The sequence below is a fragment of the Dermacentor albipictus genome, chromosome 6 (genome assembly GCF_038994185.2).
Source record: "Dermacentor albipictus isolate Rhodes 1998 colony chromosome 6, USDA_Dalb.pri_finalv2, whole genome shotgun sequence".
NCBI lineage: Eukaryota > Metazoa > Arthropoda > Arachnida > Ixodida > Ixodidae > Dermacentor > Dermacentor albipictus.
Window position 1 is genome coordinate 37,606,391 of NC_091826.1, and position 26,454 is coordinate 37,632,844.

At 46.2% G+C, this 26,454-nt stretch overlaps 2 protein-coding genes and 1 non-coding gene across 6 annotated transcripts in view; all 3 read left to right on the forward strand.

The window, feature by feature from the left end:
- Positions 1-10,270, forward strand: part of LOC135914584 (uncharacterized) — a 124,813-nt gene extending 114,543 nt beyond the window's left edge. For 3 of the 4 annotated variants that reach the window (XM_065447507.2, XM_070540364.1, XM_065447506.1), the window contains exon 6: positions 488-1,383. In XM_065447507.2, the coding sequence (XP_065303579.1) occupies positions 488-663 (176 nt within the window). In that variant the 3' untranslated portion in view covers positions 664-1,383. Of the gene's footprint in view, positions 1-487; positions 1,384-10,103 lie in introns of those variants that run through there. The other variant, XM_070540365.1, reaches the window with a different exon arrangement.
- A 3,250-nt stretch (positions 10,271-13,520) lies between these two features.
- Positions 13,521-26,361, forward strand: LOC135914583 (uncharacterized). Its single transcript, XM_065447505.1, has 6 exons — positions 13,521-13,677; positions 18,566-18,720; positions 21,352-21,536; positions 23,723-23,778; positions 24,080-24,169; positions 26,153-26,361. The coding sequence occupies exons 2-6, from the start codon at positions 18,610-18,612 to the stop codon at positions 26,323-26,325; spliced, it is 615 nt and encodes a 204-aa protein (XP_065303577.1). The 5' UTR covers positions 13,521-13,677; positions 18,566-18,609; the 3' UTR covers positions 26,326-26,361.
- Positions 16,587-16,659, forward strand: TRNAT-CGU (transfer RNA threonine (anticodon CGU)). Its single transcript has one exon. It is a non-coding gene; the product is annotated as a tRNA-Thr (tRNA).
- Positions 26,362-26,454: the final 93 nt, after the last annotated feature.

Sequence of the window (26,454 nt, forward strand, 5' to 3'; positions counted from 1 at the left end):
GCTGCCTTGGTCGATCAACACCCAGCCTGAGGTAACTTTTTCGTGTGATTTGCTTTCGAGTGTGACATGGGCCTGGACTCACGCTTGTGATACCAGTTTTGCGATGCGTCCTTCACCTCGTTTCTCCCATTGTCATCCCCCATTGTGACCCTCTTTCTTCCCTTCTTCCCCTTCCCTTACGTAGAGTAGCAGGCCAGAGGCTCCATTTTCCGGCCGACCTCTCTACATTTTCTAGTCATTGAACTACTTCTTCCTTTCAAGTGCGATTGTTTAATCACGCTCTTGTCACCTGAAGTCTCCTATTCGTGTTCCGGCTGTCCACAATATACGAAAAATAATTACTTCCGTGTTTCTCTTTTCTTTCGTCTTTCTTCTGCCCTTTCTTTATGTTTTACGCAACGGCTGTAAATCTCTGCTCCAGGCCCGGCACAACATACGACACTGTCATGGCCTCAAAAACGTGTCTCTTTTTTTTCCGTGCCCACAGACTACCACGTATTCGTAAGTGGCTCGGTGACCGACAGCGCTTACAAAGAGTGCGTCGGGAAGCTTCAGCAATACTCTGGCGGAACCGTGAACTACCTCAACAAAGGTCGAAACTGCGATCAAGTGATGAGCTTGACTAAACCAATGTCAGCGACCGATTACTACTCGGGCTATTAAATGCCACAGCATCCACGTGCGTCCTTGTGTTTCTGCGAGCAGGTGTTTCTGCGATGAACGTAAGCTATTTTAAAGATCACCTATTGGAGATGCGCAATTCAAGTCTTCGACATGGATTGCTCAAGAGGCAGACATACTTGCCCGAGAAATCGAAAGGCACAAGCAACTAATAAACGAAAATTCACCAATAACCTCTCCGAAATATTGACTTTATTGCTCGTATTGCAGTTTACAAATTGTTGCCGTGTAGGTAGGATGGAACAAATCGACAACATTAAACCTGTCTCAGCATAATAATTACCGAAGTTTGCGAGCAAAGCATTGGTGGTGCTGATACTTCCATGCTTCAGTGCCTAAAACGGCGTTTTATTTTAAAAAGCAAGGAGAAAAACAGTGCATTCTTACTGCAAGTATCATGGCGCATATCTCGAAAATGGCATCATGAACAGATTTCAAGTGGATATGCTATGCTGCCTCACCTTGTACGATTTGGAAATTGCGATATGTGCCTTGAGGTAATTAGTTGGAAGGCACAACTAGTGAACTTTTGTTTAGCAGTCGAAATTAAATTTCAATTTTTCGTCCAAGTGATCGCCTCAGCGTGAGGACCAGTCCAAGGACTAGAATGGTCCTATCTGCTACAGGCGATAATTAAAATTGATCAACGTCTCCGCATGAAACGCCCGCTATCGGAAGATTTGCATCTTGGATCCTATTTGTTTTTTTTTTCATTTTGTGATAAACACACAGGTAAACAGCGCTTTACTCTTCTACGTTTCCTAAGTGCAGTTGCCAGATGAGAGGATGGCTTGGAACCCGCAGGCGCGGCGTCCAAAAGCTTGAATGTACTCCTCAACCCACCATCATTTCCACATATTGACCCCGGCACACCCCTCTACCCGAGTTGACAGTGTGAGGGGGCTCTGGTCCTGGCCAGCAGTCCTTCCCGGACAAGGGGTCCGCTGTGGAGCAGCACGGACTGAGCCTCTGCGCACAACGCACAAACATCCTTGTCCGTCGTCAGGGACACTAGCCCAACAGACCCTCGGATTGCCTCAACACAAAAGAGGTCAAGGCAAACAACCATGGAAGCCACGGAAGCCGCCCCCGCCACAATGGGACTGCAGTAGGATGCGCCATATAACCGGCTCTGCCTCTGGATTCCACAAAGGCAGAAAAAAATACGCGTGGATCGACTGGCGCACACGGCCAAGTCCAGCGGCCCTGAATGCATGCAATATAGCTTGGTGGAGAGCTTTCCTCCAGACTCACTAAATATCACGACAGGGCAAACGGACACTAAGAGAAACTTCTCGCCTAAGAGACGGCGTTCCCGGCTGAGACGGAACCAGAACTCCTTCCGGTCTTTTGCAAGTATCTCATGACGGCTCGGCGCCCGCCCCCCGAAGACTGCATCACAGCGTGCTAACCGAATTTGGTATGTGCACACGACAAGGAGAAGCACGAACTTGTTGATAGCCTGCTTAAGCAATAAGCGCAAGAAACAGACAGGTTAAAGAGGAACACCTGTAAGGCCAAAGATACCAGCTATCCCTTAAATGAGAGCTGCGGAAAGCAGACACTGAGAAAAAATGCGGACCGTGTCCTCATGACAGCCACAGAAAGGGCACAGTCATGAGTCTGGATGGCTGTGAAGCTTCTACGTCTAATGGGAAGACAGTCTCGCGCTGGGCGGTACATCAAGATGGCTGGTCGTTATCAGTTTCCAGGTTGGCATGTGAAACGATAATTCGTATTGTTGACAATACGAATTAATCGAAGTGAAAACTACATCAATATCGAGATGGACCTTGCAGAGGCACACCATAAAGTTGGCAGCCTTCGCAAAGAAGGGAAAGGGGGCCCTGAACGAGGCCTACAGTGAGCGAATGTGCTTCGCGAAAACAAATTCAGTCTAGTGCTAAAGAAAAATGAGGTAAAGCTTCGAGTCAAGAGCACATCTAAGTTAAGAGCTACCTGGGTCCACCTGACGTGTAGTGAAGTAGTCACATGTCCAGGTCGGGAATCCCTAGTCCTTCCTTCTCTGTAGGCAAATTGAGCACCTGCCGAGCCACGCAGCCAGTAGACCCTTTCGGAAGAAACCGAAGGAGGACCCCATCCAAGATAAGCTTGGCTCGGGACATGCGTAAGGAAGGAAAAAGAAGCCGCCGAAGGATTGTCGCTCAAGCTTTCAACGGACACGACAATGCACTGATCTCCTGAATCTTGGTTTCAAGTTTCTCCTTAGCTTGCGGCCAGTTTTCAAAAGACAGACCGTGTGGATCGGACTGGAAACCGAGAATTCGCAACCGTGTGTTCACGGCTAGGTCATGAACGGGCTGCGGACCGGGCTGAGCTACGTTCAAGTTCATGACCGCACTTTTCGACCTTTTCAACCTTGCACCATTCGCCCTGCAGTAACCGTCCGTAACACCCAACATGGTGCAAACTTGCCCGGGAGTACAAAGGAAAAGTCGTCTGTATGGTCTAAATGTGCAGCTGCAGGGGAATCCGGATGAAGTAGGAACCTGCCAATTCTGCTGTCACAGGGCAGCTTCCGCAGAAGCCGTTCAAAAACTAATACGTAGAGAGCCGCCGCGAGACGATACCCCTGCCGCATAGCACGACCCACAGTGAAAGCCTCCTGGACGCGATATTCAATGCGAACAGCAAAATGTAGGCCCAGAATACGAAGCTTTGACCATTCGCTTAAAAACCATACTAAAACAAGCCTCACCCAAAACCCGATAAAGGTACCTCTGGCTAAATGTTCACACACACTTTAGCGTACGCTAGAGAGGACGAAGGCAAAAGCCTGCACGTTCACGAGGCATTAATAAAATTACTGGACATTTTCATTCGAATGCGTTGTGACTTCCTATTATTTCTTTTCTCCCACCAAAGGTCGTGGGTTCGACTGTCTTAATTAACTCTATCTTAATTAATTAGCCCTAATTAACTGTGTGATGAGCGCGGAATGCGCCGCGATTCAGCCGTGGCGCTACCAGCGCGACACCCGAGGGTAAGAGAAACAACACTCCCGAGAAGGGGCCAGTAGAAAGAAGGTAAATTTGAAGGTCATCGAGATACCTGGACGCACGCTTGTCTTTTCGTTCCGCGCACGTACCCTCAACTGAGGACCGCGCGGGTTCCGCGCTCGTACCCACTACTTCTCCTTAACACCAATGGTCCTGGTTTAGACTCCCGCCAAAGATCGTGGGTACAACCGCCTGTTTTGGGGCCGTTTAATTTTAGTGCCATAAGGCCGGATGGTCTATTTGCGGACCCGTCTAAGGCTTTCGCCATATATCGAAAGCCTTCTCTTGAGCGAAGGAGCCCAGCTACCTGTAAGTCTCCTAGCACTCGCCCACACGAGAAGGTCCCTTACTGCTAAACTGTGAAGCTGAAAGCCCCTGGACGCAGCGCGTCTGATGTGGTCCAAAGCAGCACTAAGCAGTGGAGTGAGCCGCAGAGAAAGAGACCTCACTATCAGCTTGTTATTGCTGTGCCGAAGTGTGTTGGGACGCCATGCTTTTAGAAAGGTGCTTCTAGACTCATCCTTACAAAGGCGAGTGCTTAGCCCCTCTGTTCAAGTGCTGACAAGATCCCTTCACTGAGCGCCCTATTCAGCAAAGGTGTGAAAGGTTTCCCAAACAGTTTCCAAAACTTAGCATAACATTCAAATGTCAAAGCGTCAGATCCTGGACTGCGATTGTGCTTCATAGACTTCAAAGCCGAAAAGAGCTCTTCCTCAACTATGGATAAGTCACAAACTTCCGGTGGCTCAGCTGGTGTAACAAATGGATAGACTGCAGGAGTGGCAGCTGGCTCGGCATATAAATGATTATACAACTGCTTCACCAGCGCAAGAAATTCATCTGGTGATTCGACTATGCAACCATTGCTTGGATCTCCTAAGTAGGAGAAAGTTGTGCTCGAAGTTAGAGCCTTGAACAACTGTCCCTGCATATGACCAACTGAGTCTCACTGTTCGACCACGAAGTCGTTACGCCATAAACTAGCGTTGCATCGTACGGAGACATGCTGATCTAGAGTTTAGTGATAACAGCCTAGACTGAAAGGAATGGGCTCCATACAGCCTTTAAATGCATTTCAGTGAACAAATAAAAATGGGAGGTGGCAACTGCTGGCCCGCCTTACATTTCCCTAGCCACTGAGGTTGCCACTGAATTTAAGCGACCACATACTAGCTTGAGCCTAATCTCCTTGTGCCCTAAGCATCCGGCACTTTCTCACCATGGCTCTCAATCTCTCTCCTTTTCCTACACTGTTGACGATTCCTGGCTGCATGGGACACTCTAATCTCTGTCATCACGTTTGTGCGTAATTTGTCTGCAGGCCTGCCCTCATGGAATAACTGAAGCGACACACGCACAGGCACTTTAAAAGCTATCTGTCAAAGGAGCGTTTTTGTCGAATCCTGTGATGTCACGAGCTGGCCTCTATGAGCTTTCGACGACTGGGCTTTTCTTCAATTGGAGAATTCTTTACAACGTCTCCGTGCAGCTCATAGGACGCCTGAAAAGTGCTTGACAATGTTGATCCTTTACCGTAGGCACGTAGACATGCCAAAGAGCGTGCAAAATCATTGCCCCCCCTCCACCCCTACCATTTGGTGACGGTGTCAACGCTCCCACATTCATACGTAGAGATCAGTTGGTAATGGGCTCCCACTCAATCTTCTTCATTGCGCTTTTTGGCGAAGTTCCAATTGATTTCGTGACTCCAGCCAAGCTCGGGAAGGCGGATGGCGCTTCTGAATGCCTTTTTTTTTACTTTGTGCTAACCATTAGAATGCTGAACCTGCATTCATCGTTGTGCATCCCCCTTCCGTGTCATCATCATCATCACCAGCCTATTTGATGTCCACTGCAGGACGAAGGCCTCTCCCTGCAATCTCCAATTACTCCGGTCCTGCGCCAACTGATTCCAACTTGCACCTGCGAATTTGCTAGTTTCACCATACCACCTAGTTTTCTGCCTTCCTCGACTGCGCTTCCCTTGGCACCTTCTCTTGGCAATGTCACCATCATTAATCATCCAGTCATTACGTCTATTTCCCCCTCCCCTTGTGCCGAGTATAGCAGGCTAGAGCACGCTAGCTTAAGGTGGCCTCCCTGCCTTCCTTCAAATAGGTTCTCTCTCTTTACCCATGCATTCCAGTCAATTACTATGCATAAAGAGCCGAGAAAGTGCTTGTGTACTTCCGTGCGTCACGCCGACTATTCTGCACGTGTGAGATGAGCGGCTTAACACAAACGATAGAACTGCAACCGTTGCCAGTTGGTTTATACACGTTGGGACAAACGCGCTGTTCTTCACAGAGACAAAACCGGACGAGGAACTCAGCACAAAGAGCGCCAAACAGGCTACGTTCTTCGTCCGGTATTTTGTCCCTGTGCGTTTGTGCAAACCCGTGTAGCTTCCCCAATTAAGTCATCTGTTGTGTTCCTATATATCATTTAATTTTGTGCCAAGTATCGTAGCGGATTTTATGCTTGCATGTGCGTGTGTACGTGTGTGTGTGTGTGTGTGACGCGACCGCGATGCATCACAACAGCAGCAAGAAGACGGTGGCGGTGATAGAACGATGTCATGACGTGACGGCTGACTTTTGTATAGTCCAACGAATAACGGTTACAACTTGTTTCGTTACCACTTCGGCAGATCCCGAAACCGGTGCAGTTGAGCAGAGCATTGGAGAGATTGGAGAAGATCTAAAGCTCTCGCTTTTTACAAGCGATATGTTCATATTCAACGTGACGTACTCGAAAGAGTTTGGCGAGACTATCACACTGGTGTTTCGTTACGGAGTCTGTGGCCGAATGTAAACTGGTCATTCGCACGTGCTCCCACGTGTTTTCAGGCGCGATACGTGTGGAAATCTTAGCTGGCATTGGCGAGCTATCGAAGCCAAACAGTTAAAGCATCAATATTGTGCTTCGAGTCGAGCTTTCAACCAACCGCCGAGCACTCTCCTCAAGAGGAAGCTTTAGCTGGGGCCCAACACCGGTGCCCCACATTCTAGTACATGGAAAAGGCAGAAACGCTTTTCTCAGATAACCACTGGGTCGATTTTAGTGAAATTTGTTCCATTTGAGAGTGGAACTTCAATTCTAGCGACCAATACAAACGGAGTTCTAATTATTTGCCCGAATATTTTAAAAGCAATCTTCAAACAAACATTGGTAAGCTCGAAAAAATAGATCACTACGTTTACAATTTTGTAGCTCTACACCAAGAACAGATATCGCAGCACTGTAAACTGCATCTGTTGGAGTGCACAAATTTGATATACCAACTTTTATCTTACGTGAGCTTGGTTCATTGTTTACGAGGGTTTTGCAATAGTCCTACTCACATATTAGTAGTACATTTAAAATCCATGTATAATGTATCAATTTCGACTGCTTTAGATTTACTACTAGGCGAAGTTTACATATTTGTGACATCCTTCTTCATTGCTGAGTTACAAAGTTTTGTTTTCTGAAAATTTGCGATTTTCGACAACATTTACGGAAACATTGACTCCCTAAGTAAAACATAGGCAGTGGCTTAGCTCGGCTATGCCAGGATATACGTAGCGAAAGTTAAGGCATAGCCTGGTTAGCCTTGGTTAATCATGATTGCAAGTACAGGTTAGTCTGGTTGTCTAGCTATGTTGCGGCGTTTAGCCAGTCGTTCGGCGCTCTGTTCGTCTGTTTCCTGGGCGATTCGTTTCCTCTTCATCTCGTTCCGATGTCGATTCCAGGCCTCCTCCTGCTTATCATAATCGTCGCCGTCCATACTGCCGCCTCAACAGTGGTTGCGGCGCACGCGAGCTCTCCTTTTCAATCCTCCGACATGTTATCAGGCATGCGACGCAGCTGGCGAAGCGAGCGGAGGCGAGAGCAATGACGAGAACGCCGTATGACGTCATACCAAACGGCGGCGGCGGAAAGGCGCGGCGCAGCAGTGGCGGAACACCTGTGGCTCGGTGCTACTAGTGGCGCATGCGCAGTAGTGACTAGAAAGCTAGAGAGAGTGAAATATCCGCAGCGACGCGCGCGTTGTGACGTCACGTGCATCCTCGGAGCACCGCCCCGGCGAAATCGCAAGTTCGTGGCCAGTAAAGCCTTCGCTTTAAAATTCGCTACCAACAGTCACTGGATTTCATCATTTTTTTTTCTTTTAAGGGAAACAAGCCTAATCAAATTTGCAGCAGTGGTGTTGACGAGAAAATCATTTTCTGCCTTCTCACGTATTCAGGTGGGAGTCCCCAAGCTGCATAATAAAATAATGAAGAGGCCCAAAAGGAGGCGAGATATGAACCTTCCTACCTACCGTTGAGTGTGTGGGACGAGCCAAAAAAATGCCACGCAATAACACAATTACAAAATTTATCCGGAATACTTTTCAGAATTGACGCGAGCAGCTGTTGACTGATTTTTCTTTAAATTCAACAGAGGCACACTTATACTAAGGTATACGGCAGCCTTTCCAAAAGTCTTGCACTCCGGCGAACTAGAGCAGTATTACCCCTGTAAAGCTTGTTCTTTAGCACGTGCACCACGCATGTGGTGAAACCTCCTTTCTTCTCCTCTGGCCCGAAATCCCTTCGCCGTTCAGGAGCTTTGCGCCATCTCACCGACAGCGCGGAAAGCGTGCCATCGGGTTTGCAGCCTTGTCGCAGTGAGGCGCTGTGGGCTGTTTTCTACTAGGCAAGAAGAGAGAAACTCTTTATTGGAAAGCAGGGATTCTTTCCCGGCTATCATACAACCGGTGTCATGCTACTCTGCATTGAGAGAGTGGGAGGGGGGGGGGGGGGGGTAAGGAGATTAAACTATTCCAGACTTATGTGGGAAAAAAGGCAAAATAAAAACTGCGTCAAAGATTCGATACTAAACTTTATACGTTATACTATAGTTACTGCATATGATATTAGTTTTAGTGGTGGATATTAGTTTTTTAGAGCAATAACAATTTTTAAAGCTCTGTTATTTGTTAACAAAAACCACAGATCTTGAGATTCAGGTGGGTAGAGTAATAATAGATTACTGGAGTTTTGGCGGCTACAAAGGCAGGGAAAACACCGCAAGGAAATACATTACATTTCGGAGCAGTACACTTATTTGGATTTTCTGTCAGTTCTTCCGGATTCTGTCATTTGTTAACGCATACTGTAGACCCTCAGGGCCTATAAAAATGCATAAAAAGTTAATAATAACGAGCTCATTGTCGAGCGCTCAGTTCGTGTCAAAGGGTAGGCTGGTATCGTTCATCGATCATGGTTGATTACAGCGACTTCTGTTAGTAATAATGACCTCTGGTATAAGGCTTATTGAAGGCTTTTTTTTATTGTGTTAGTATTCTCATGATCATCAGCAGCAGCAACAGCCTGGCTATGCCCACTGCAGTGCAAAGGCCTCTCCCATACATCTCCAACTACCGCGGTCATGTGCTAATTGCGGCCATGTTGTCCCTGCAAACTTTTTAATCTCATCCGCCCACCTAATTTTATGCCGCCCCCTCCTACGCTTCCCTTTTCTTGCCCTTAATGACCAATCGGTTATTTTACCTTCTCGTTACATGCCCTGCCCATGCCCATTTCTTTTTTTTTTGAGTTCAACTAATATGTCATTAACTCGCGTTTGTTCCTTCACCCAATCTGTTCTCTTCTTAACTCCCCTTAAAGTTGCACCCACCATTCTTCTTCCCATGGCTAATTGCGTCGTCCTCAATTTAAGTAGAACCCTACTTCAGGTTTCTGCTTCGTAGGTGAGCACTGGTAAGACACAGTTGTTATACACTCTTCTCTTGAGGGATAACGGCGACCTACTGTTCATGATCTGAGAATGCCTGTCAAAGGCACCCCAGCCAGTTCTTATTCTTCTGATTATTCCAGTCTCATGATCCGGGTCCGTGGTCGCTACCTGCCCTAAGTAGATGTATCTTCTTACCACTTCCAATGCCTTGCTACCTATCGTAAACTGCTGTTCTCCTCCGAGATTGTTAAACATCAGTTTTCTGCAGATTAATTTTTAGACCCACCCTTCTGCTTTGCCTCTCCAGGTCAGTGAGCATGTATTGCAATTGGTCCCCTGAGATACTAAGCAAGGCAATATCGTCAGCGAATCGCAAGTTACTAAGGTATTCTCCATTACCTCTTATCCCCAATACTTTCCAATCCAGGTCTCCGAACACCTCCTGTACACACGCTGGGAATAGCATTAAAGAGATCGTATCTCCCTGCCTGACGCTGATACTTGCCGCATTTTTCAGGATCTATCTATCTATCTATCTATCTATCTATCTATCTATCTATCTATCTATCTATCTATCTATCTATCTATCTATCTATCTATGTTTGAATCTATATATGCATGTTTTATCTATGTATCTTTGTATCTAACAGTCTTTCCTCCTACCGGGATCACTAGGTAGTCCTTGATCAAAGGTTTGCACGGCGGGCTGCTGTGCTGACGGAACAGGGTTCGAAACCAACCATCGGACCAACTTGGGTCACCGAGTATGTAGCCACGTGCACGTATACCTGCCGGTCTTCAGCGAACTTATTGCACACCGACATGGGTCACTCTAGACTCGGGACCGGGTACGTACCGCTCTTCGACGAAAATCTTTGACGCCGACTCGGAGCACTTAGTCGGCTGCAGCGAGACTGGCCCACGACAGGGCGTCACGCCTGGTGCAGGAATCCGGGCATGTGGGTCTTGTCGCATGACGGTGCAAATGCGCTATCGTGGGCCAGTCTCGCTGCAGCCGACTTTGTTCACGCACCGCACGCTTGAGAGCAGCACAATAACAGTACGCAAGTGCCCCGTCACGTTGTATTTTTTCGTATTTCGCGGGCTCTCCTTAGAACGCGGAAAAAAGGACCACGTGAGATATATCGAGTTGGAAACTATTTATTGAGAGGTTTCTCAAGGTGCTCTACAACTTAGCCTATCACACTTGCGGTCTGCAGCCAATACTCAAGAAGTTGTATAATTAAACATAACTAATCCGTTAGTTAAGGGGAAAATAAACAGTAGCCTGAGTAACACTAGGCCAGTGCCAACATGCCATGCCATGGCACTACAGATTGGAACAATCTGCCCCACCAAATCTCCGCCATCATTTGCCCTTGCACGTTCATGGAGAGTGTCACTGCGCACTTTTCACAATAGGAATGACTTGTGTTACTTATATGCTCGTGCAACTTTAGTTTGTACTACTTAGTTCTGTGTATTTGCGCTAACGTATGTAACCCTTTAGCACATGCAGTTTTTTGTTGTTGTTTGCGTGTTCACTTATGTATTATGCAAATTAAGTACTAATGTATTCCCAACCCTTATCTAATACCCCTATCAAGGGGTCTTTAAGGTAATAAAATGAAATGAAATTAAATGAAACATTATGCCTTCAGTTCCATTCACGTCCTCGGTGCCTTTCATTTTTAAAACGTTGGCTCAGGTTACGTATATGCCGCTCTGCGGCGAACCTCTCGCCACCTTGGGTCACTGAGTATGTGCCATTGAGGGTGCGTCACACGTGGTAGCAATTCTAAGCTTTATGAGGCAGAGGCATGCCACGCCACTTGTCTCGAAGGCCAGGCGCGGACTTCTTGGCAGTGGCACTAGATGGAGCAGCGTGTCCAGAAAGAAGCGCGGGAGAGGAGCCTGGTTGCCGCATGACGCGTTGCTCAGCGTTGGCGCCACGCCAGGTGCGCCACGCATTTCGGAGGCCACGGGCGCGCTTCGCGGCGGCGACGATAGATGGCACCAAGTGTCCTTGGGGAAGCGCGAAAGTGGAGTCCCGCTGCAGTACACGACCCATACATAACTCTTTTTTGCTGCCATCTCTCGCTGCCATCTGTATGCGCTACCGAGCAGTCCTGTCTAGGTGTAACCGCTAATGGTCATGACGCACCTCATGGCGACGTTCATTCCAGTGTGCCACAAGGCTCCGTCTTGAGACCTCTGTTCTTCCTTACCTGTAATAATGACTTTCATTTTTTTATACGCTACATCACCATCCTACACTTCATCCAAAATTCAGGTCGAAACCATATCACTTATCTCACCGTACTCATCATCAGCATAAAGTTATGGTTAATGCCTGTAACACGACATAATTTTTACGCTCATTTCTGTCACGTACGTCAAAAGAGTAGAATGAACTTCCTTCTGATATTGTTTCCAATAATAACAATGATAACTTTTGAAAAGCACTAGGTAACACTGTATAATAGCAAACATTCGTACGAACTACTGTTGATGCTTTTTTTTTGTAATGTTACCTTTATATGTCGTGTTCTATTACTGCATTAATTCATAGTTCCAGCTAACATTGTATAATTAGCAAGTACTGTGTATAAACTCGTAATATTTTTCCTCTTTATTTGTTGTATAACTCACTCCTCTCTCTAATGCCGAAAGGCCCTGAGGGTAAATAAATACACGACGTACAGTCGCCCAAATCTTTAGCTGGTGTGCGGGAGCGGCGACTTTTCCGGGCGTCAGCGCCGTATGACGCGGCGAGGCTGGAAACAGCCTTGTAGACGATGGGCCCAGCTGAGCGCGCTTTGTCCGCATGCGCTTAGCCTCAGACTGTTTCCAGCCTCGCCCCGTCAAACGGCGCTGACGCACGGAAAAGTCGTCGCTCCCGCACACCAGCTAAAGATTTGGGAGACTACATATCATCTAGCATTTATATTCGCAGTATATCTGCATTAGTTTTCGCAGGTGCTAAACTACCTCAGCGACGCCTCCCTAAAGATCACTAAATTAATAAATAAGGCAGTTTAACGCGCCAAAACTACCACAGCATTACGAGGCACGCCGTAGTGGGGGGCTCCGAAATAATTTTGACCGCCTGGTCTTTTATGACGTGCACCCTGTGCACGGTACGAGACAGTAAAGATCATTTGACTCGTGCGCGGCTTTTGGTTTCTGAGCGATCTTGGATAGGAGCTCTCTTGCTCAGCCTCTGAAGAACCGGCGAACCTCTGGCCTGCGACGTGTCGTCCGGGCCTGACGACAAGCGCCTGTTCTCGCAGTTGGTTTATTCGCAATGGGCGCCGTTTTCTCAGTTGCCCTTTATCTCGCTTGACTTATCATCGTTAAAAGTTGGTTGTTTCCTGCCCGTTAAACGTTCCACGATCCCGCTCAGCTGCCGTCGCAGCGCCAAAGCGGCTAGGGATCATACTACAGACGGCAGTGCATGTGAGCCGGAAATAAGTCGTCCGCATTCAGATTATGAAGATACAAGAAATAGAAAACAATACTGTCCACAGCTGCTTTTCTACCGTCAACGTTGCGAAGCCAAAAATGCAGACGTTACGTCTGCAACGAAGCTGCGCTCAAAAGAAAGTAAAAAGTAAAAGAGAACGACAGGAAAAAAAAGATTCTCCAGTGAGGGCTAAACATTAAAAAAAATATCATAGTTCTCGTATTCACACAGCGCGCACAGCGAATTCACTGAACTAAGTCGTCCGCATTCAGATTATGCAACAACAAGAAAAACAATATAAAAACAATACAATCCACAGCTGCTTTTCTAGCATGAATTCCTGGGCTCGCGCACGTGGCACAGTCGCAGTGCAGACGTTGCATTTGCAATGAAGCCGCGCTCAGAAAGGCAAAAAGTAAAAAATAACGACAGAAAAGAAGATTTTCCAGCGAACTCTAAACAATAAACAAAAAGTAAATCTCAAAGTTCTCGCTTTCCATACGCACAGCGAATTCACTTAGTTGTAGGCGCTGTACGAAGATATGCCTGTCATAAAACTAAAATAGTAAAACTTCATCCATGCTGCTCTGCCGAAACGAAAACGCAATCAAGCCTTCTGCTTCTGTGTCGTCTGCGTATGCGAGCCCTCTGCCTTTAAATAGCGGCGCTCAAAGGCTGGCCCACTATACACTTGAGCCGCCAGAATATCTACTCCTTCCTGCTTTCTGAAGCACGACTTCCTCTGCGTCGTCTTCGAAGACCACTGTCCTCCGGAACTGCAACGTAAGTACTCACACAATATCGAAAATTGTATTGTTGGGTTTTTCATGTGCCGAAACCACAATTTGAATTTGAGGCACGTCGTAATCTGGATTAATTTGGACTCCTTGGGTTCCTTGAAGTGAAGTTGCACCCAACGCAACGTATATACGGGCGTTTTAGCATTTCACCGTCATCGAAATGTGGCCGCCACGGCCGGGATTCGATCCCGCAACCTCGAGCAGTTCCATAACTTATACGCCACCCCGGCCGATCAGACTGTTTCATTCCTCGTTCTTTTGCTTTAGCAAGTAACAGTTTTGGATACTGCTGAAGGATAGAGCAAATATAGGTTAACCAAGACTGAGCCCGGTTGGCTACCCTAAATTGGGGAAAGAGAAAAGGTGATGGAAATAATAAACGTAGAAGAGAAAGTCCACTGGAGATATCGTTCGGTCACTCAGTCTGGATCACAGTGGCTGACTCAATCCGGTAGCTTTCAAATATCGCAGCAGCGCTTTTGTGGCCTTTTGTAGCTGCGATATGCGAGCCCGTTCCCCCAAGATCTTGTTCAAGGTAAACGGTTTTCAATCTAACTGATTGTGAGCTGTGCAGAGGTCACGTCTTTCATTTTCAAAAGATGGGTAGTAGCACAGTAGATGTTCTATAGTTTCCTCGACACCACAGGCATTGCACTCGGCGCTATCAGCCATATGCATGTTCTTCTAGAGGTGCTCGTGAAAGCAGACGTGCTTCTCGTGTTATTATCCCTTTTCACTGTTATTATCCCCCGTTAAAGTGAACGAAACTGGCTGCAGTGAAGATGCGTGGGTCACTCTTAATATCGAGCGCATAAATAGGCAAGCCGACCTGTTGATGACAAAGTAAATCTATCAGCGAAAAACATTGGTAATTCGGACCCTTGAAACTTGACAGCGTTCAGTTTATTTCGCACACCCTCGTTTATAAATCTTACCCAAAGGTAAAAGGTTAGTTAAAGCAGGCACTCGATGCAATTTCTTATAGCATTCAAATCACTATAAACAATAACCTGTTTTCACAACTTCTTTGTGTGTTAAGAATAATGCTTACCTCGTGAACCTGTATTTAACTAGCAGCGCCCAGACCATCCATTGCACATTATTTCATGAGGTTTGTTGCATTTCTGTTGCAGCTTTTTTTTAATGCAGAAAATAACGATATTTCACAACCTAAGCCTCAACCTACGACTCGGTAACTCGGTAATGAACTCATCAGGTAAATTAGCAAACGAGCGGATAAATTATCGATGCATTATATTTTCTTATTTAATTCGACCTTCCAAACAATAATAAAGCACTTTTCAACGATATACGTCTTATGTCTCATACGTTACTATCTTGGCTTTCCCTCTTGTCTTTTTTTTTTTCAATGGCTTTGGATGGTCTGGCGTCTCTGTGTGTTCTACGACAATTTCTCTGCACCGCAACTGCAAACATTTTTTTCATCAACCTCGCAAGAAGATTTGGTGTTGCTGTCATAAAATAAAATCTTATATAATATCTTCTTCCGATACGAGAATATGCGTCGTTTGCCAGCCATAATCGTGGAAAATGCAAGTTTGTCTAGAAAATGGAACGGGCCTCACGTAAAGGCACAAAAAATAATAAATTATTTCTTTTCAAGCGGCTGTTGGAGCAGAAATCCGTCACCCTAGATTGAGTACCGCCAAATGACATCCTGCATTCCCTTGTGGTACACTGGGACACATATGTCCCTATGCATCTTTTTCTATGCAAAAGTAGTTCATCACTAATTTAAATAAAAAATCTAAATTGGTTTGTCAAAATATCTTGATCACTGCATTTGAAACGTTATCTTCTTTCACTGATTGCAGAAACCTGACAAAAAAAACAGTACTTCTATGGCACGACTCCACCATCGTTTCGTAAGCGTATTGTTATAGTGCTGCCACCTAAACTAAATATTTCCATAACATAGGCTCACTCCTTCTGCAAAATGTCGCCAGTAGCTTTGTAGGAGGCGAAGCGCATTTACCGGTGCCTGTTTCAAATTGTGTCCCGTGTCGGGATCCTATCAACGGCACTTGTTGATTATATCCAAAGCGGACAAAATTGATGTGTTATACAATAGTCCTTACTACACAACCGAATTGTGACATACTTTACCGGATCATAAGAAGCCCCCAAACAAAGACACCAAGGACAGCATAGTGGACATTACTTGTACGTACTTATTGAACTAAAGAAATGATAACTTAATGGAAGTGAACGGGGATGGAAAAACAACTGGCGGCAGGTGCAACAGGAACCCTCGTCTTCGCATTACGCGTGCGATGCTCTTACCAGTTGAGCCACCGAGGCGCCGTTTTCCTTTCCACTTTCTAGGGCTATCTATACTTTACTGCTAAAATCCGGCAACATTGACGCCTACAGGTAGCATGTGTGCGTTTATTGACCAGTTGTCGTCACTGAAATTCATCATGTACCCGCGACTCCTGGGGCAGAAAGGATGTTTCCCATCTGCCGCCTATGTTTGTGTGCGGTGGCGCTAACTAACAATCGTCACTCACACTGCATACATAGACGAGGGACACAAAAGGACGACGAAGACAAGCGTTGAAAACAAGCAACGAAGACAAGCGACGAAGACAAGCGCCGAAGACAAGAAGACAAGGGTTGTTGCTTTTTAGGGGGCGCTTTTGTCTTGGTGTCCCAGTAGATATACGTATTTTTCTCATAATAAAAATCAGTTGGAAGTCAGCGCTTCTCTTCGTCGTCCTTCTTTGTCCCTCGTCTATGTATGTGCTGTAAGTGACGATTGATACCATGGTATACCTACTAGCCCGTACCCAAACCTTGCTAACTAACAATCCCAGCGTTAGTTTCAGTAATAAAACGTAAATGCCTCAGAAAGTGGATAGGAAAAATCGCGCCGCGGTAGCTCAAATGGTAAGAGCATCGCACCCGTAATGCGAAGACCTGAGTTCGTATCTCACCTGCGGCCAGTTGTTTCTTCATCCACTTTCATTTCTGTTAATTGATCATTACTTCATTTCAATTAGTAAGTACAAGTAATTTCCCCTCTGGTGTCCTTGGTGTCTTTCTTTCGGGGTTTCTGCTGAAATTATTAATAAAAATCGTGCCCTTCGGTTCCCTTTCTCCTCGTTGAATACCTTACCAGAGGCAGTTTTCAGAACTGTGACCTCTGTTCTTTTTGTTTGTGTTTGTGTGCGTGTGCTTGTGCGTGCGTACGTGTGTGCTAAGCTACTGATTTGGCAACACCGTGTTTCAATTGTTTAAATGAACATTTCTTTTCAATTTTTTGCGAATTATGACACCCTTGAAATCGAAATAATACTTCCCATAGCATGATGAATTCAACTTTCTTCTGTAGACGCACTCAGTATTGCTCAACTCAGCTATCCGGCTGTCCTAGGATAAAATTTTTGCTCTTCGCATGTATTTCAATAGGTGAACCGGGATTAGCTTTAACCTATAGGCTGCGCTTAAAAAGAATATTAGGTCAGGGCCAACTGCGTGTCCGCGTATTTAAGTACACGTAAAACCCAGGAAAGCTTTGATGAGACAATCATCTGAGAGATTTTAATGAATTTTGTTGTATTTGATAAAAAAAGTCAGATTCTAGTGACATTAACAAGCGGAATTTTCATTTAGGGCCAGAAATTTTACACAGAAAGCTGTTAAAAATTTATATAGCTTAAAAAATACAAGACAAGATTTACAAATCCGTAACATTGAGGCAAAAGCAGATTTCTCAGTTGTGTAAACTACCTTCGTTAAAACATCCTAAGCGTAGAAATTGCATATAAGAGTTTACAGCTTACGTGAATTTTATAAAATGTTTGCGACGGTTTTTCAAGAGTCCTACTGAAGTGTCAAAGGTATATATTAAAGCGCAGCATGTACAGTGAGTAAATTTGGTACCTTTGAGACACAGTATTAGGTGCAGTTCACAAAAGTGCGATATCGCTGTTTTATTGCTGAGTTACGGAATTGTACACATGTGATTCGGTTTGTTCTTTTTTTGGGGGGGATAGGGGGATTCGAAATTGTTAACAATATTTATTTTTTTACAATTGATGACGTAGCTAAAACACCTGGATCCTGTAGTCACTACCTGTTCACTTGTTATTTTAAATGCAACGCATTTCATGGCATCGATGCAGCGCCTCCCGAGAAAAACAATTTCTCCGTTCCTATGGGTTTGGGTAGGAGTTCCCTAGCTCAAGTTTTCTCTAACGAGCATTTCTTCTTCGGTCGGCTTTGCAGCGCCACTCAGCCAGATAGCGGCAGCTCGGATTCCTGGAACACTACCCTGATGACGCTGAATCGCAAATGCTATTTACGGGGGTCTTTTAGTACATAGGGGTTCACTTTGTGGGGAAAAAAAAAGTTACCTATTTCTGCTTTCGTGTACCACCTATACCGCCGACTTACACACACATTAATTTGGCAATATCTTGGCAATAGTGGCAATAGTGGGTGCCTTTGTGCGAACCAATGAAACAAAAATGTAGGAGTTATTGGCACCTAATGTGGCCCCGCATAGCTGAAGGAATTTCGAGGAAGCGAGCATAATACACTCAAGGAAGTGGTAAGTATGTCTTGTGCTAACATGACATTCGAGATCTTCAGCAAAAGAGCGCCGCCGATCTTGGAGGTCGGGGTACTACCCAGCAGCTTCGTCGCTATCCCGCCAGGTTCCACCCCGGCGTGTTCAAAAACCCAACAGGCCTTTGCGACCCCTCTGAGTTCCCACCCCCCTTTTGCCGTGCAATCATACAAAAAAGAACTTCGGACGCTTTCTCGTTCGGTATCTTACCGCAATCTCATTAAGCGTGGTCAAGGCTCCAACATCTCAGGCATATTTTTTTCCGTTTTTTTTATAGACATGAACAAAGGACTCACGAAGTGATCGTCGCTGCGCATCAGGATGCACATGTATGGAAGTGTACACCTCGAACTCGCCCTCACCGTGACAGCGGTACTCTACGGGTACACGGCAGCGGGAGACTGTTCCACAGAAGTCGGCAATTATCGGGAGGTGAGTGTGCGTGCCAGCAACGTACAAGATTGTTCAATTCTTGAGAGCAATCCCTTTGGCGCCACCCGAGGCGCTGAAGTCTACAATGCGCTATGTTAAGAAAAAAAAAAACAAGTATTACTTCCGGTGCACGACAGGCAGACACATCCTGTGACGGTTTGCTGGCACCGAATGATGCCCTTTCATTTTTTTTAAGCGAATCGTTCTGCGTCCACCGGGGCAAGGCTTAATATCGCAATGGCCTGTGCATGCAGCTTCCAACAAAAATGGGCCAACATTTTTTTTTTTTTTGGCCGCTGGGTTTTCTTACTAGATCACGTGTTGCAGGTTTCGCGCGCTGAAATTTTACGAAGTTCTCTCGTTTTTCGCATCATGGCCCCGTCCTCGAACATCTGTCGGCAATCGCGTGTTTGCCACAAAGTGTGCGGCTCGCACAGCACAGAATTCTGACCGAAAACCTACAGTGCCACTTAGCGCGCCTCTGTTAATGCGTAATCGAGCGATAAAATCGAGGAAATTAGATCTGCGCGTACAATGTCGGCTCGTGGACATCTCTTACGCAGACAGACCCTCTCAAAGGCCCACTTCTACGAAATCTAGGACCGCACGTATCAAAACCTAGCAGATGATGTGCACACATATACAGCAGCCTTCGGGCAACTTTTTCATTCGAAATGCGAGTCAATGCGTGAAAAGATGCTAGATTTAAAAAGTGCTGAAGTATTTCATATGGAAACAGAAATGAAGGCAGCCGTTATACCTCTCACCGGAAGTGACGTGTGAGTGGGCGTGCGCCGCTCCTGAGCACGAACTCCAAAGAGGAGGAGCCATCCGCGGTTGCCCGAGGTGCGCTGAAACAACCTCGAAGGCGACGTCCTGGGATCTTTGCACCCGCTAATCACCAGGCGCACGGGCCGTCTGCCTAAGTGCTAATGAAGGGCTGGTAATAAGAACGCGAGACAGCCAAGGTTGCTTCGGTAGCGCGGGCTACTGATATAAATATTTAACCAAAAATAAAATTTCCTTGCAGTTGTGCCTTCTTGGAATAGCGAGTTATGCCTGAACGCGTCTTGATTGTCCTAAAGTCTTGCTATATTTGGGCAACGCGTTTGTACTGGCCCACTCGGCGTGTGCCGCTGGGTGTAGGTGTCCATTCCTGGCCCATACCCAGGTTTAGTCGCTAGCAATATGAGTGGCAGGATCGAATTCCTTTTAGAGAAATAATAACTCGCGATGTGCTACACTGCATGCTGCATTCAAACATGCAGCAGATGGCTTTTCATTTATATTTAGGGTCATTTGATCCCTTTAGAGATTAGAATGTGTGTTTATGCAATGTACAGAGTTTTGAAAGCAAATTATTGTTCCCTGTCGCATTTCTCAAGGGGGTACGCGCCAGTATCGACGCAACGGGTATAGAAGCTTTCATCATCATCATCATCATCATCATCATCATCATCATCATCAGACAATTTTAATGTCCACTGCAGGAGGAAGGCCTCTTCCCGCGATCTCTAATTACTTCCGTCTTGTTATGGCTTCCGTCTTTTATGTTCACTCAAATTGGTGTCTACAAACTTGATGCGAAGCCTGATTGTGGCTTCATGGATGACATTTGTGAATGTTTATCATCAGAGTGTTGAACTTGCTTTCGCCTTTGCGCATCCCTCTTGCTATGTCATCATCATCCCTCATCACATCTTTATGTCCCCGTTCCCCCTCCCCCTGTGCAGAGTAGCAGGCTAGAGCACCTTAGCTCAGGCCGACCTCTCTGCCTTCTTTCAATTAAATTATCTCTTTGTTATGGCTGATTCCAACTTGTGCCTGCAAATTTCCTCATCACCCCACCTAATTTCCTGCCATCATCGATTGCACTTCCCTTTCCTCAGGAAGGGAAGCACGTCGCCTTCGTCCTCATTGCGTCAACGTCTCACACTGAGCGTCTGCCTGATCAGGTGCACTTCGGGATAACTTGCCAATGATGAAGTGCATAAACATTATGCTACCTTACATATAATTAAAATCAAGTCAGCTGTACGCATTGCATTTAGTTGAACATAATTTAATCAACCCGCCTCAATAAAAAGATTGATCGCGAACACGAAAAAGGCTAAAGGAGTAATCTTATAGCACAGAACACGAACACCGCGCATGTGCAGTGTTCGTGCCTGAAAGCTGTCCAGCGTGCGCAGGCACCGCGACTCCACGTTAGATAGCACAGGCGTGATGCAACGTGCATTGCCCAGGAAACGCGACTCCTACACTTGGAGCAGACTTCGTTCTGGAGGGCGCTCGATAGTGCTCGTAGGATTCCTGTAAACACAGTGCATAGTTTTCTTCGAATGACAGGTCGTCAAAATCCTATCGCATTACGGCCACTCTGGCGTAACTTGAGTACTTACCTGGTTGTTGTTTTCTCCACAGCTCTCTTCGCTTTCGCTCTGTCGCTAACCCGCGATAATATAAATTTGCCACCTACAGATTGTTCCCGAAGCCTCCCTGCTTCCCGTAAAGAAATTTACCCCTCCGAGTGTGTGCGGAAACGTAACGGTTATCTGCGATGAGATGTGCTTACGTGAACTGAAAGCGATGCTCATGAGGCATCTGCGATGCCTTCAACTCCACTTCCAGATATTGGACACGTTCAAGTTTTTCATCTTGGATGCCACTTCCGACCCGCAGCTGGATCTGAGCTGCTTGACTGTTAAAAAAAATGGGCCTACACAAAAACTAATAACTACCGATTCCACAACTGAAGAGAGCATCCACGCCTCCTACAAGGCCAAGTACATCAACAACGACGACGGTGAACCACGGTGAGATGAGGGCGAATTTTCGTGAACGGCAGCGTAGTTTCCCAGATGGCTTTTTTTATAAGTGTATGACTATCTTTGAGAAGACGCTATGAGTTATGAAGAATTGTCATGCCACACGGCCGTCCAGGTGTACCCCTTGCCATGATGGAAACAGTCACACATTGTGAGAAATGTGACATCGAAATTCATGCAAGAGGTTTCAAGTGTTATGACACTCGAGAATGAGTTCACCTGCCTAACGTACGTCTTAGCTGGAGGACGCCCCTAAAAACTCTATGTCTCGCACAAAACCCTATCGTAAATCCACTAAACATCATAACGTACGCACTAATATCGTATGGCACTAAAACATGTGGGTCCTTATATAGGAGCCCGTATGCTTCATATAGGGATTATCGACGAGCTTTCTTGGTAGGGAACTTTTCTCAACAAAGTGTTCTTCCACCATTCTGAACTCCCTGAAAGGTATTGTACTAAGAAAATGTTCTGCAGTTTCTAGTTTGCCGATGTTTAGGCGCATATGAGTTAAAGGCCAACTGGAAGAAAATTTTAGATCGTGTAAAAAGCCTACTTTCAAATGGCGTAGGTATAGAGCGGTCTCGGCGCGTAACTTTATGATTGAAATGAAAGTTGATGCGTCAAAAAAAGCTCGCAATAAATTACGTTTTTTTCGTACGGAAACAGAAAAAAAAACGCCGTGAAAAAATGCATAACCGAAAATCGCGCAACAGAACCAGCGCGGATCGTCGGCATGGCCTCCGAGATCAGGCGATGCTCGTGTAGCGCTAAACATCTCGGAGTCGATGGGCTCGGTCGCGCGTCACATCCGCTAACTGCCAGGCGAGCGCGTCGTCTGCTTATATGCTATTTGGAAGCCTGTAATGAGAAACTTGCCCGATTACCATCTCTCCAGCTTTGCCATGATTGCATGAACAGTACATGAGCATATACGGCTCAATTACAACCAATTTCGTCAAAGTGGAATTTTGTTGCATCTGACCTTTCAAAACCTAAACCAGCCTGGCTCGTCGGCACGACCTCCGAGACCAGGCCACCGCGCCGAAAATCTCGGAGGCGCCGTCCTGCCCGGACTTGCGTCATAACTTCTAACCACTGGGGCACCCGTCGTCTGCTTGTCGCTGTTAAATGCTGGAAATCAAAGAGAAAGGATAATTTACCAGCCTTTCAGCTTTGTCGAAATCGGTGAACTAGTTTGTACTGCTCATTAATAATCAGTTTAGCACAAGTGAAATTTTTGGAATTGGTCGAGATCTCGGAGACGAGAGGTGCTGCGTAATGGGACAGCCAGTGGGAGAGAAGAGAGCTGCCGCAGGTTCTTCAATAGAAACGTTTAGCGTGTCCGGTATTCCGGCAAGTGCGGGTGGTTTGCCGGTATAGCGGGGGCGCAAACGTGAGCGGCCAGATTGGTGGCGCCAGCTGGTGGTGCAAAGCTCAACCACACAAACACAAAGCTAAATACTATATTCTGCTTAGCTGCTGGTGCAAATATTTGACAGTGGCGTAATCGTGTTCACAATTGCGCCGCTGCCAAAAATTTGCACCACCAGCGAAGCGGGATATAGTGGGTTACTGCAATTTTAGCTCTGCGTTTGTCTGGTTGAACTCTACGCTACCGGGCGGCTGCAGCGATCTAACTACGCCCCCGCAAATCCGGTAATCCGCCCAAACCGCTCCCGCTTACCGAAATAGCGGACAGGCTAAAAGTCTATAATATTACAGGCACAGAGTTCGTACATCAGAACTGTAATGTGATGCCGGATATTAACAGCGCCCAGAGCACTTGGACAATACGACCGTAGCTTACTGGTCAGAATGCTCGGCTCGATGCCGCAAGACCGTTGTTTCTATTCCAAACACCTTGTGCAAAACCGTTGATCACGTTATAGAGGTCAAATTGTGACGAGTGAACAAACATGTTCGGCCCGTTTCGTGACCTAACATTCCTGTTTGCTGTATCAGGGGGCCTGCTAGCCAATATAGCATACCGACATCAAAACAAAAAACTAAGCAAGTGACTTCCCTTACTCAAAGTGATGAAGGCAACAAATTGGGGCTGCAACGAGTCAGTGCAGATTACATGCGGTCCTGTCTTCGGTAATCAAGATAAACGCCCGCCAGCTTACTCGATGATCAAATTTTTTTTCACAAGTTTCTCTGGATTTCAGAGACGGAGAAGCGAGCATAACTGCTCAAGGCAAGATTTACGCTACGTGGAAGAGCGGTGAGTATTGAAACGTTCTCTGCGTGAAATCTATTTGTGAAACGTTTTGAAACCCACACAATCTCTGTGATTTCCGGCGCCTTTGCCTCTATTTCGGAGCCACGACAAGGAATAATGTGGTGGACGAGCACTACTTTTTGCGCGGTGCAATGTTTTCGTAATGCTTTCGTAATGTTTCCGTAATGTTGTCGTCGTGTGTGCGAGTATCTTGTTGTCACAGTGTGTGAGTTTCGTTCTAGTGCAATCACTAAGCTCTGCTGAGTTGTCCTTTTTTCTTTCTTTTCTACGCTTTCGACATTAGAAAATGTCAGCGAAAGCTTGCAGCTTCGTGTACGCTTCCACTACACAGACAGCTGTTTTGTTCTCGAGCAAGTCCCACAAGATAATTCAGGTGAGTGCCCTCAATAATTCCCACACGCCTCTCCCTCACTCTTTTTATTTCTCTCGCTGTCTAAGACATCTTCAGGTGAAGGCAGGACAAGCACGGTGTAGGATTCGTAATTGTATGCACACCTTCTAGTAGGCTCGTCAGCAGCAACGAGAAAATTAAATCTTCTTCAAGCGAAGGGGAGGGGCAGGGGGTACCACATAACTCTCATTTCCTGTGCAGCTTCGAAATAGAACACATTCTACGCGGAATCGTCATCGTCATCATGGTTGACTGGATCTAGAAAAATCAGTCTTATGCAGGCTTATCAGGCGTTGTTTGAAGTGTTAAAAGGTAAAATAGGCATGTAAGGTGCATCTATGAATTAGCTGCACATGGAAAGAAAAAAAAAGATCAGGCTTGGAATAAATTACTTATGGGCAGGTAGTGAATGATATCAGGAATCGAAATATAGGAGTGATTTGCTGTATTAGAAAATATGTTATTGAATTCAGAAAACCAGCCCAGGTGACATTAGTAGAAGATATGCATTGGCACATGCATGATCTAGACCGATATAATGGTTCCAACGGCTTCATAGTGCTGTATCTGTTTCAGGAGCGAAACCTTGTAGCATTTTAAAGAGAATAAGTGTCATGAACAGGTAGCGTGGCGATGCGGAAACAGGCAGTCGTTTATCGACTACGCCTTAGTCTTAGAAAACGGCGTACGAATGACTAGACCAAACGACGATGTATGAACAAAGAGCAGATTGCATCGGTAGCCATCACAAACGCATAACCTTAAATATTTCAGAGAGATACCAACGAAACCGGAATTCCAAGATAACCAGAGGCAGGAAATTGGATTCTAAGGACGGAAACAAAGAAGAACGGTGGAGATTTACAATAATGGCAAAAAAGATCAGAACGCAAAATTTCTGGGATGACCAAAATGCCGCGCCTTGCTATTTGAGTACCAAGCTGGTTGTGTAAGGATAAAACCATACCGGAGCAAATATTCGCAAAGGCATGAGGTATGTCTCTGCCGCAGCAAAAATCCGCTTACAACTCCGCACGTCCTAATGGAACGCTAAGGTATTCACCCACCGGCACAAAAGATTACCAGCATGTAGTCAAAAGGCTGTATTGATGCGCAAGTATAGGTTGCCTTATTAGCTCAAGCAAACCAGGTCACTGAGAGCCACCGCCCCGTTTCAAAGGTGTTGCAATAAATCATCATCATCATCATCATCACGAGTGGCGCAACGCATGGAGCACCGACGCTTTTCTGCTCCATTCTTCACTCCTTCCTCACTTCGCCTCTCTTTTTGCGCGAAGGGTCTGATCACCAGCAGTCAGTCAGTCAAGAACTTTATTGAAGTCCTGAGGACTTTCAATCCGTTGGAGATCCCACGCGGGGAACTCCTCCGGCAGAAACCGTAGGCAACTCAAGTCGGGACGGGAACGTGGTGACGCTCCGCCAGTTCTTGGGCCCTCTGGACGGCCTTGAGTTGGAGTTTGAGGTCCGGGCTTTTGAGGGCGTCTTCCCATTCGGGCTCACTGGAGAGAGGGCCCTTTGGTAACGCGGTACATTGCCATAGCATGTGCGAGAGTGAGCAATAAAGTTCTGGGCAGTCTGGGCAATTTGCCGGGATTTCTGAGTTATAGTGACTTAGTAGGCCTCGTGACGGATACGAGTCCGTTTGTAGCATTCGAAACGCGGCCGCCTGCGCGCGTTCGAGTTTGGCGTGTGGGAGCGGGAATTTGGTTCTGCCTTTCCGATAGTGGGAGGTGATCTCTTGGTAAGTGAGCAGCGGGTCATTAAACTGAATGTCCAGCCCCTCGTAGGCCGTGGGACCGTCGCGGCGGGCAAGTTCTCGCGCACGGTAACGTACTTTTTTTATACGCCCTTACATCTCCGATTCCCAATGTAATTCCTGTGGACAACGTAGCATCACATGCTTGATGTAGCCCAAGATCTTTTGTTTGAATTTTCTTTTTCCAGGTTCAAAGTACTACCTCTTCAGCAGTGTTAATGCCACGTACACCGACTACGAGCAGTGTTTGGAGAAGCTAAAGGAATACACCAGCGAGAGCTTGACGTTCCCGAACGGAGATCGCTACTGCGATCCACTTGCTGAGACGTTGGAAGAGGAGACCAAGTTCGACCACTTTTGAATACCGCCGAATAAATTCTGCATCATTCACGGACAATCTTAGACTCGCCAAATGCGCTGCGCGAACTAAAAAAAAAGTATCTGTAGTTTTGCATTGAAAAAATGCATTGTGAAAAAAATGCATTGTAAG